This window comes from Physeter macrocephalus, chromosome 3, assembly GCF_002837175.3.
Source record: "Physeter macrocephalus isolate SW-GA chromosome 3, ASM283717v5, whole genome shotgun sequence".
NCBI classification, from domain to species: domain Eukaryota; kingdom Metazoa; phylum Chordata; class Mammalia; order Artiodactyla; family Physeteridae; genus Physeter; species Physeter macrocephalus.
Genome location: NC_041216.1, coordinates 7003633 through 7015775, shown reverse-complemented (window position 1 = coordinate 7015775; position 12143 = coordinate 7003633). Strand labels below are relative to the sequence as shown.

At 52.0% G+C, this 12143-nt stretch overlaps 1 protein-coding gene across 10 annotated transcripts in view; it reads right to left on the bottom strand.

Moving 5' to 3' along the window:
* STK40 (serine/threonine kinase 40) overlaps positions 1 to 12143 on the bottom strand; it is a 38521-nt gene that overhangs the window by 15415 nt on the left and 10963 nt on the right. For 4 of the 10 annotated variants that reach the window (XM_007115126.4, XM_007115125.3, XM_007115124.2 and 1 more), the window contains 3 exons: positions 3754 to 3873; positions 1796 to 1881; positions 1339 to 1482 (listed from right to left, as the gene is read on the bottom strand). In XM_007115126.4, the coding sequence (XP_007115188.1) occupies positions 1339 to 1482; positions 1796 to 1881; positions 3754 to 3865 (342 nt within the window). In that variant the 5' untranslated portion in view covers positions 3866 to 3873. Of the gene's footprint in view, positions 1 to 1338; positions 1483 to 1795; positions 1882 to 3753; positions 3874 to 4397; positions 4574 to 12143 lie in introns of those variants that run through there. The other 6 variants (XR_008616677.1, XM_028486220.2, XM_028486243.2 and 3 more) reach the window with 4 other exon arrangements.

Sequence of the window (12143 nt, the reverse complement as noted above, 5' to 3'; positions counted from 1 at the left end):
AAAAGGTATTTCAAGTAAGAGAAAACACAGGTGCAACGTGAGGACTTTGATCCTCCCAGCTTGAAGAGGCCCTTGGTGCCAGCCCCAGCAGACTGGGGGACTCCTGGGGACTGAACGCCACATTTCTCCTCAAGAGCAGGATCATACCTCTCATCCTCTCTTCCCCAGAGGCCCAGCACAGTGTCTGGCACACAGAGGACTCTAGAAATACCTCTAATGGCTCCGGTTCTCTTATCCAAAATGATATACACCAGGGCCAAGCTCTGGAAGCTACCAGAGATGAAATACTAAGAAATCATAATCACCCCCGATTTGATTTCATGTTTAAGGGACACTCTAAGTTTCAGAGGTGCCTCTCATTGCACATCTAAGAATAAAGACCTCGGTGGGATCTATGTGTGGGGCTGGGAGGCATTTTCCCCTTATTTCCCCTCAAGAAATCAAGCCGACAAGGAGTTCTTATTGCCTGATATAACAACGGTGATGAGCACGTATGTCCCGGGACAGCTCGGTGCTTTATACCCTCTCATTCACCTTCCCAACGCCACACATGGTAGGCATGGTTATCATTATTCTCATTTGCAGATGAGGAATCTGAGGCTTAGGAAGTGACTTGTTTGAGGTCACACCATCTGAATCCAGGACTGCCCGCTCCAAAAACTGTGTGCCCTCCCTGACACCAGGCTGCCTCTAGCGTACCAGGTCCATCCAAGCATGAGTGGGCCTGGCCAGCGCATCTGGCTGAGGGCGGTGCAGAAGCTCCACAGGGGCCTCAGCAGGAACCCTCCCCCACCCTCCAGCACTCTGAGCCTGGTTCTTCATTTCTGGAGACGCAATTTCAGTTCTGCCCCGGGGAGGGCTCTTTTCAGAGTACCAGTCGCCAATTAGCACCTTTCCTAACGGACCTGGAACATCTGCGTATGGGGTTCAGGGATCCTTGCCAGAGAAGCTGAACTGCCTGGGCAGGCAGAAGGACTGGTACCAAAAGCAACTGCGGAGACCCACGGTGCCCCGGCGCCGGTCCTTCCTCATTGCCCTCCCTTCCACCCTGGCCTGGCTGATTCCCGACAACACAGCTAGAAAGAGCCCGTGTCTTTAAATGACTTCATACTTTCCTCTTTTCTCGGAAAAGCGGCTCTTCAAAGAAAGCCTGCAAGCTGCAAACCGGGTACATTCCCGCTAGGCTGCCACCATCAGAGCAGGAGCTCGCTGGCCCAGCCCGACCTCCAGGCCACCCGCCAGGAAGTCCCGCTGCTCCGCATGCGGGAAGACTGGGGGCTCCTGTGATGTGGCCCCAGCAGTGCCGGCCGGGGTGGGGGCGGGAGAGGTGCCACTCACCTGGAAGAGCCCGTGGTGGTGAACCACCCCATCCTGCGTGTGGAGGAGGGAGAGCAGGGAGTACTCGGTGTGCAACAGCATCTTGCCTTGCCTCTCCTCTTGGCTTTCTACTCCTTGGTCGCCCCTCTCCTCAAGTGTAAGGATCTTTAGGAAGGCACACACACAAAAACAAAACCCCACAGCCCTTACTTTTCCAAGCAGAGTGACTAGAACAGGAGGAGCGGGGCTTCACATCCTCCCACGCAACCCTGGCACACGCACCCACACACGTGCATGGACGAAGTGAAACGGTCTTCCCCAATGTGACAGCAAAATGCTATAAGCACAGACCGCGCTCCCCGGGGAGAAGGGCACTGCTCTTGTTCACAGGTGGTGCAGAAGAAGGCGGAGGAGGGAGGAGCCGGGCTGGTAGGATGTCCCGGGGTCCCCAGCCCCCCACGCCTGGTGCCTCACTTACCTTCAGCTGATAGAAGTCATCCGTGCCATCTTTCCTCGCCAAACACTGCACGATGCTTGGCACTGGTGAGTTGCCCAGACGGGGACCTATGGCACAGACAGCCGCTGGCTTACTTCTCAGGAGCCTTGTCTACCATGGCGCCGTGGGGCACTGTGCCACCACGTGGGCTTTTGGCTGGATCTTCTCTCCTGGAGGGCACCACGTTCACATCCACTGAACTCATGGTCTCCCCTCCCAAACTGGAGCAGTATGTGTGCATCTGCCTGAGTACACCTGGCTTTTACAAGCACATTTCTCAAGAGGGGCTCTCAACATGGGGTGCATGCTGGGATCCCCGAGGAGTATGTGTTAAAACAGAGATCCCAGCTGCAACCTGGGCCCTCTGAATCAGCAACTCCAGGGTGAGGAGCCAGGAAACTGTCCCTTTAACAGGTTCCCCTGGCGGTCTGATACGGCCACGTATCAGCTTTTGGGAACTTCTGTACTTTTAGAGATGTACACGGCTTAATGTCCTGTGACAGCACCCTGAGCTTTCAGAGCATAAATCAGGTAATGTCACAGTGTCAATGCACTGCTAAAAAACCTTAACGGCACTCCACTGCTTTTAATATGCAATCAAAATTCCTTTTTTTGGCCTCCAAGGTCTTGCATGATTTGGTTCCTGTCCAGCTTTCAACTGATCACGTTTCCCCACCCCTCCTCACCATACTCCAGCTACGCTGGACTCTTCATTCCTGAGATGTTAAGCCCTTCCCTGCTTCTGGGCCTTTGCACCTGCTGTTCCTTCTGTGTGGAATGCTTTTCCCCTGCTTTTCACATGGCTGCTCCTTCTTATCCTTGGCTGTCAGAGCAACTGTCACTTCCTCATACAGGACCTTCCGCGTCTACACGCTCTCTAGACCCTTCTTACTCTCACACCATCTTGTTTACTTCCTTCACGGCCCTTACCCCTCCTCCCCACCCGCATGATGATCTCGTGTGTTGTTTACTCTCGGTTTCTTTTTCTAACTAGAATGTTAAGTTCCGTGAGGGCAGGAACTTGTCTTTTTTTTTTAACTTCATGGTCTTTATTTTTAGCTTTAGAGTGTGTCTCTCTCTGTCTCCAACCAACTGTCCTGCCCAATGCCCAATTCTTGTTTTTGGCCGCACCCCGCAGCATGCAGGATTTTAGTTCCCTGACCAGGGATCAAACCCACGCCCCCTGAAGTGGAAGCACGGAGTCCCAACCACTGGACCACCAGGAAACTCCCCAGGAACTTGTCTGTCCTAATCACTGCTGCGTCCCTGACAAATAGCACAGGCCCAGCAGGTAGCAGGCTCCATGAACTGTTTGCTGAGTGACTGGAACTGGAACTATCCTGTACTCATAAGTCCAAGATGCTGTCCCAAAGCAAAAGTCACACCCAGTCTCTGGCTGCTAGGAGTTGGGGTCCTCAGAGCCCAAATCACCTGCCACCCTACACATGCAGTCTAGACTTGCTGGGCTTCGAACATCAGGCAGAAAGGCCCCGCTGCTCCTCCAGACCACTGGAAACACCCAGTTCTACAGGATTTCGGTGCCAAATTTGTAAGAAGTTTGCAGCTGTACCAAACACTTTTTGTGAACTTAGTTGTGCCCTCCAAGAATGGTCAAAGAAGTGCCTTGGATGATGTACCTTGGGTTCTAAGGCAGCTTGTCTGCTTCCTGTGGGTGATGTCCTGGGGGCACGCATAGGATTCTCTGGGGGAAGAGGCAGTCTATCTCTCAGCTGACACTAATCTAAGGCTGGTGCGGCTACAACAGAAACAACAACTCTTGGTGCAGAGCGACCTTCCCCTCTCATCAACAGACTCCATTTAAAGTGGCCGAGGGTTGGTCAGGCTCCCACGCTGGGGTGGGCGCGGCGCTGCACCCTGCGTGTCTGCAGGTCAGACTGTGCTGCCCCGGCACCCCACTCACCCGGCCGTCAGAGGCTTACCCAGGATGAACGGTCCAGCTCTCTTTGCATTATTTCCAGAAATCCCACTTCCTAGAGCCTTCGCCCTGGCCGACGTTTCCCCAGCTCCTCTGTCTGACGCTCTCCGCTTCATTCTCAGCTCTAGACGAGACAGAAAAGAGCCTTCTCACTGAGCAAGTCAGCGAGTTTCCTTACGCTAACCCAGCTCGCGAGTCTGACTTGAGGACGCATCACACAGCTGCCGCTGCCACCTCCTCCCCCTCCCAGAGGAGCGTGGAAGGTTCTCGATAACAAAGGACCACGGCTCCTTTACTGGGGATTAATTAGGGGCTCAAGCTGGATGCACTGGCTACAGAGGTGGGCAGCTGGCCCACCTCAAAGGGACCAGTCAAATGCAGAGAGAAGGACACAGTTTTGTGCAGATGCCAACTGGGGTCCCCTGAGACAGACAGCTGGCCCTGGAGCGACTGTTCCCAAAGTGAGGCCTTCTCCCCAAATACCCCTTTCCCCTAAAAGGAAAGGGGACACAGGAGTCAGATTCTAGAAGACGTTAACCTCTAGACCTGGATTTAAACAAAACAAAAAGGAGTTGCAACTTTCAGCTCTCTACAGTTCACGCCTCGGGAAGGCAGTGTGCTGGAGGTGGGGCGAGGAAAGACACGTACACAGAGGAGCTCCACACGCGGAGGGCAGAGGGTCACAGGTATGCCCGGGAAAGGCCAGCCGCCCAATCCTGACGCCTCTGGCCCAGAGTGGGTGCAGGGGCTCAGGGAAAACTTCCCTGAGGAGGTGATACTGGAGTGGGCCGGGCAACAGGCAAGGTCATTCCAGGCAGAGGGGCCTGGGTGAGCAAACGTACATAGTAAGAAACGGCACGTAAGCAACAAACTCCAAGTAGTCTGTGTCGCTGGAGTGTACAGGGAGTGGTGATAGGTGACCCACAGAGGGGAGCAAAGGCCAGATCTAGGGGACCTGATGGCCACATTAGGAGTGTAGACTTTACCCTTGCACAGGGGGCTTGGGAACACTGAACCCTAAGCTTCTATAATTTTTTCTTTTTATAAAAGTAATTGGCATTTCCTGCAGAAACATTAGAAAATACAGACATGCAAAAATATGCAAATAAGGTACCCACAATCTTAATATTCAAGCAGACTTTCCTGTGTTTCTGTTTGTGTGTGTGTGTATGCTTACAGTTCTCGTTATTACAAAAATTCAGACCACGCTATGATACCATTTCTAAGCCTCCTTTTCTCCCACCTAAAATATATTGTGAGGGTGCATTTTATGGTATGTGAAACATATCTCAATAAAGCCGTAAAAAAACAAAACAAAAAAACATTATTAACGTCCTTGCATGACAATATTCTTCTGTAGCGTTACTTGAAATAGCTACAGCCTCCTTGGTAAGAATATAGCATGATTTATCAGACCACACCCCTATCCATGGACATCGAGATTCTTCCCACTTTTTATATTTTTTATTAGCAGTTATGCACACACATCTTGGCATACTTGCCTCTCTCCCTCAGGATAAACACCAAGAGATGGAACTACAGGGTCAAATGGGGCACACATTTTTAAAGGTGTGTGACATACACTGCCAGGTTGCTCTCAGGAAGGCTGTGCCAATTTATATATTGATACCATCAGCAGTGTGGGAGAGTAAGTCCCAGAACCTGCACCAGGAATGAGTATTTTTAAAAGCTGCCGATTTGATGAGTAATAAAAAGTATAAAATTGTTTAATTTCATAATTCCTTAATTATTCATGAAGTTGGACTTGTTTTACATGCTTACTGGCTATATGTATTATTTCTTTTATGAATTTCCAGTTCACATTCTTTTTCTATTTTTTTACTGCTCTGTATTAGTCTCAGTGATTTTTTAGGAGCTCTTTATATATTAAGGCTATAACTGACATAGGATGTAGTTTTTCTTAATCTTTTAACTTTTTTTTTTAATTAAAAAAAGACTAAAAGTCTACGTAGTCAAATAGTCTTCTTTTCCTTTAGTTTGTTTTTGCTCTTACGCCTAGAAGGTGCCCCTACTCTGATAACAGGTGCATATTCACTAGTTAGCTTATAACTTCATATGCTGCCATTCTGGCCCTTATTCTAAACCCCAGGAGACTGACTCCACACAGTGAACTGGAAAGTAGGAGAGATGGCCTGATGCCCTTCTAGTCCAATCTACCAGGTTTGACTTCCATCAAGCCCTAATTTGTCTTCAGAGCTGTGCCACCGAGGAGCAGACCCATGATTTCATCCTGAGAGTAACTAGGATCAGGTAACTCAGTAGGCCCTGACAGTCCCCAGACAGAGCAGAAGCCATGGTTAGGCTCAGCTGTGACTTCTGCCAAAGAGGCTCATGCTGGAAGTAGATTCAGTCATTCACACAAAAGCAGGGAAGAACACAACTGTTTCTAGAAAAATCCTAAAAAGCTCAGCAGTAATGTGTCTAGAACAGTGTTCCCACTCTTTGCCTGGCTAACTTCTATGCATCCTTCTCAATGTGACTGTCACTTCCTCAGAGAAGCCTTCTTGACATCCCCAACACCAACGGGTCATAGTCTCACTCGGTATCCTGTAATTTTCATTCATAGCACTTTCCATATTTTGTGATTATGTATTTATTTGTGTGCTTATATGCGTAATGTCTTTTCCCCACTACTAGACTAAAAATCCCTCAGAACTAGAAAAAAAGAAAAAAAATTACATAAAACCATTACCCCCAGTGCCTGGCCCAGCAGATACTCTATGAATGGCTGGACGCCTTCCCTCCAGTTGCTGATGGTTCCTATTGGGTCAGCAGCCCTGTGCTGCAGCTGCCCTGCCCTGGCAGATGAGTTGATTTCATTACCATTCTGGCGCTGTTCTCTGCCTTCCCTGGAGCGCTAAGACTCCTCTCTCTTCCCGGTTCCTAGGAGAGCACCACGTGGTGTCACCGTACCGGTGTAGACGCTGCCTAGGTGCCCACGCACAGGCATGGTCTAGACAGCAGTTTGCCGGGAGCAGCTGCAGCACAGACAGTGAGTGGGCTCAGCCTGACCCCACCCACCCCACTAAGGATTCAACTCAAGCAAATGGCATGGGAGTTGCTCCAAAATGTAGGCAGACAGAAGGATGAGAGCAGATGGGCAGGGAGAGGGAAAAGATGCTGGCAGGCGAAGTGGCAGCAAGGCTGTTTCCCTTCCCGAACATCCCTTCACGCCACCAGAGCTGGTGAAGGAGATGCAAGCAGTGTGAGGAGGCAGGTCTGGGCAACTAGAAGCTGCTGCGGGCTCGCGGGTGTGATGAGCAAAGACAAGCCCCTCCTGTCCCCCCAAATCATCCTGATGTGCCCCCCTCCAGAGACACACCTTCAAATGGCCCAAGATGCTCCCACGGGGAGGCCGCTCTGAGGGATCCTGGCTTCCCAGTGAGATCTGTGACGTGGAAGCTCTGGCTACCCTGGTTTCAGAAGGGCTTGGGGCCAGGCCCCTCCAGAGATGCTGGTCCTCAGACTGGGGAGAAGGGCCCTGGCCCAGCCTGGCAAAGGGGGAGCCATCTGCCTGGTGTCTCCTGGGCCCACAGCTCAGCTTGCCGGGAACTCAGCAGGCCTGGTTTAGAAGTCTCTGGAACTTTAAATCTGTCTACTATTCCACGTGCTGTCCTCCCAAGTCAATGCCAGTTTCTTTAGAACCTGGATTCAACCGGAAGCTCAGTGAGGCCACAATGGGTGTGAGGGGTGAGGCCAGGAGGAAGGCATCCCCGCCCGCAGGCTGCGCTCCTCCACCCTGAAAGCAGGAGATTCCCTTTGCTTGGCCCGACCTGGGGAGCAAGTTGTGGGCCTCAGCTCTGTGTCTGCCATCACAGCATGCCCAGAGGAGGGGATGCCGGCCCTACCCTGTCAGTTTGCTGTTAAGGTCATCCTGCCCCAAAGCAGCTGGGTGATGTGAGCCCAGCTTTCCCAAAAGGAAACGAAGGCTGGGCCATCAGCACCACATGAGGTTCCAAGGCCCATTGTGCCCAGTCCAGTGCTGTAGTGTGACAGGGTACAGGACAGCTGGGTAGGGCAGAGTCAGGCAGGGCACCCTATAGCAGGGCATGGTTCAATACAGTAGACATACCACCAACCCCCAAAAGAGGTGGGCTGCAAAGAGAGAGGGTCCTGAGGCGTTCCCGGCTCAGTCTGAAAGCCTGGCTGTAGCCTGACTGAAGGCTCAGTCTGAAGCCTGGTCAAGGCAAGGAGGGGCCCATTACTCGCACCCGGAAGCATGCCCACAGGCCTCCACACAGGAGGAGACGCGCGGGCCCAGGCGGCGGACACTCACAAGCGCAGAGCCAGCGTGAGCCCCCAGCCCCCAAACATGAGGGGCAGCACGGGGCCTGCACACACGCGCAGAGAGTTCTGTACTCATTCTCACTGTAGGCTTCTTGCTGCAACCTCGGGGTTCCTGGAGAGATGGGTGACCTTGCAAACTGGGCAGAGTGCAAGGGCGGTCCCCGCAAGGAGCAAGCAGCAGACCCTGGCCCGGTGCGCTACTTCTGTGTGTGTGTGTGATGACACCACAGCTGGTAGCCACGATTTGTCAGCGGCTTCTAATGCCTGCTAGGAGCCTAAGGACTTGTCTACACTGCAGGGTCAGGCTGAGCCGATGGTGTCAGGATTCAAGCTGTCCCGGTCAGCAGTCCCTATCCCCACCCCCATGTTTCCTGGCTCTGTGAAAACAAAACAAGTAAAAAGGTCCTGAGCTGTGTAGGCCTCTGTCTTCTGGACTTTATCTCTGGTAGTGTCTACCAAAGGCAGGGACCTTGCCCCTCTGTCCAGCCCACGTGGCACGTGGAAATGAGCACAGATGCTCCCACCCATCCCTGGCCTCAGTCCTATTTGCCACACAAGAGCTAAGGGTCTGTGTGGCCAGACCCGCACCAGGCCCCAGGAGGGAGGCAGAAAGGGGTCTCTGTCCACTGGACACTCAGGCAGCAGAACAATGTGGTCAGAGCAATGCGTCTCAGTCTTTCTCATGCGACAGTACAGACAGAAACATCTGTACAGCACTTGGGGGTGAAAGGCCTGGGGACACCAGCTGTCCTCTGCTTAGCCCAGTCACTCTTGGGCTAAAGGGATCACCATCTTGACCTACATAACCCATTCTGGCTGGGAAGCTCGGAGTCAGAGCAAGGGCTCTGGAGTAAGCCAAACCTGGTTGCAAGCCCAGCACCATACCATCACTTAACAATGATGAGATCTCAGATGAGATACTTATTCTGTACCTACACAACCCAGAGTACAGCATCCACCTTACAAGGCTGGTCTAAGGATTAAGTGAGATAACCCATGCAAAAGGGTTAGCAAGAGTACCTACTGGCATATCATAAGCATTTGATAAATTGTCCTTTTATTAGCCTAAACACAGTAGCTTTGAATTTTTCTTCCTGCCCAAGGAGAAAGGGACAGTTAGGCACTGACTTGGGGTGGGGGGCAGAAGAAGGACGGTACCCAGACTAAAGGCTTAAGAGACCTTGAACCTGCCATCTGTCTGCTGGCCTGAGACTACAGGCGGGGTGGGGGTGGGTGGTCTGATGGCCAGCCTGAGTGACATGTTCAACTGGGTGTGGGGAGGACAGGAGGCCTGGGGGTTGGCTGAGCTGCTGAGGAGGAAGAGGGGTGCTGGGCAGTACCAGGTATAATTCTGTAGTAGAGGGCAGAGTACAGTTGTTTTGCGGGTCAAAGGGAGGGCCTGTTCTTTCAGGCAGAGGCACACAGCATCTCATCCTCTTGTTCTGTTCACTGGTTTATGGGGGAGCAGAGGCTGGAGCACCAGCTGGCAATTATCAACTCAAGGCGCAGGAAGGGACGGTCCAGGATGATGGGGCCATACCAAATGGGTCCTTCATCATGATCAAGTTGGGGGGCAGCGAGGAGTCTGCAACTAAGACCTAGTGCCTCTAGTCCACGATCTCTTGCAGAGGACTGTGGGAGGCGGACAGAGCACACATACTGGGCTGTAAAACTTCTACTATCAAAGGATATAACTCTGGGTATGTGCATTTGTCAAAATGACTGAACTGTTAAAGGACCTGTGAAATTCACCACGTGTAAATATACCTCAATTAAAAAGAAAAAACAACAAGCTGCAACCTTAACCAAATAATCAAAGTTATATCACTAATAACAGAACAAACTGATATCATGTTACTCCTGATATGATGCAACCTCATTTCAGTTATTTATTTGTTTTTTGCCCAAAATGCATAACCTCAATCTGATCATGAGACAAACTAAAATTGAGGGACATTCGACAGAACAGGCCTGTATGCTTCAAAAACATCAATGTCAGATAGTTAAAGAAAGGCTGAAGAACTAGTCTCACTTAAAGGAGACTGAACACGGGACGAGTAAATGAAATGGGTGATCCTGAGAGGAAGAAGTTATACAGAACACGACTGGATAATTGGCAGAATCTGAATATGGACTGTATATTAGATAATATGATGTTAAATTTCCTGAATTTGAAAACTGCATTGTGGTTATACAGGAGAATGTCCTTGTTCTTAGGTGACAGATGCTAAAGTGCTTAGAGGTGAAGGGTCATGATGTTTGCAATTTACTCTCAGGTGCCCGGAGACAGAAGAGAAAGTGCAACCTGCTGGAACAGCTCCCAAGACCCTGGAGGAATCTGTAGTCTAGATTTACAGGTTAAAAGGGATTTCTTGTGGGTACACAGCTCACAGTGGCAGAATTTGGAATCTCATACTTGTTGGGCGGAGCCAGCCTGGCGCGAACAGGAGTTCAGTTTTGAATGCCCCCCTTTCTCCAGGCCGAACACCGTGCTAAAGGAATGGGGGGAAAAAGAAATGAGGTCTCTGTGCAATCTCCAGGTCTGCCACCTGGTGGCGTCTTTCTATAGCGCATCTTCTTCACAGGGTTTCTCTCTGCACGCGCTGCAAGATGGTGGGGCACTGCTCTTCACCAGGCTGGTCAGGAAGGATGCAGGAGCAACTCCATCAGAAGACCCCCACCTCAGTTGCCTGTGGAACTGGGGCTGGACAAACAGACGCCAGCAGGCTACTCTTTCTCCTCTGCTCGGGGACCTGGGCCTGCAGTATCTCCATCTGTCTCTGCTGTGGGGGTCCTCCAATGCTTCCTGTGGTCTTGAAGAAGAAACCCAAACTCCTCAGTGAGCCTGGCCAGACCCGGGCTACCTATCCAGCTTCACTACCCTTATATGCTCCATAAATCCAGCCACACCAAATGACTCACAGTTCCCTGAGTGTGCCATAAACACGCTTGCCCTGACCTCCTCTCCCTGGTTGGCTGGTCCTTCTCCCTCAGTCCTCACTGGTGTCACCTTCTGAAGCAGGTCCTTTTCTCCTCCGGCTCCCAGAGCACACTCTGTCCACTCCTACTGTGCTGTAGCCATTGTCTGACTCCCCTGTCCCCACCACTCTCCAGGCTGAGCAACCCCAGTTCATCTCCGCTTCCCTGCACCCACCCAGTGCCTGGCAAACTGCTGAATGAGAAAACAGAGAGTGTAGAACTGCCTGTTATACACCCAGAAGGCACTAAAGCCCACATTGGGGAAGGGGACAGAGAGGACCCAACAAGAAGCCAGGCGCTGGATTGGGACCCAGAAGAAAGTACGGATGGTCCACCAGCTTGTGACAGGAGCCAGACTCCAAGACCAGAGAGACAGGGGGTCACAGCTGTAGGTAACTGGGCTGCAGTGGTGCTGGGAATAGTCTGTCCAGGAAAAGTCCCAGGTCAAAAATGCCTGGATGCCCGGGGCGGGGCGGTTCTGGGCTGATAGCCAGGGGTTGTGCTTAGACAGTGTTGACTGCTGGAGGGCAACCTCCCTGAGGAGTGAAACCCATTCGCAGCATGCCTGCAGCCTCGGACCAACCCCTCACTGGCGAAGGGACAGACCAGCCCCCTTTCTGCTGAGTCCAGCAAAAAAATCTGCTTTCCTGCAGCACAGTGTGGGAGTGTGGGAGCGACAGCCTGGCCTGCCCCTCACACCAGGGACAGCTCCTGGGGGCCGCGCGAGGTTTGCGGTGTGAAGGTCCTTCTGCTGTGGTCAGAAAAATTCCTACCACTCGTTTCCCTCAGACCTTCTGGCCCAGCTATGCATTTAGCTGGCTACACCTGGAAAGAAACAACGGGACTGGAGGTGTGAAATCTCAACACGCAATGCAGCCAAGACGATCTGTGGAGCCGCAGAGGCTGCGTTACTGAGACCCCCTCCCACCAGACCACAAGGCAGTGCCCCCCACCCCTCCCTGACCCAAGCACTCGGGGAGCCACCCTCACTGCACCTCAATACTCACATGTATGTGCTGCTACTAGTGGCCCAGCTTCCCTACAGGCTTTGCTCTTCGTCCACAAAGTCAACCCAGGAAACCAAGAGAAATTCGCAGCCCATGGAAC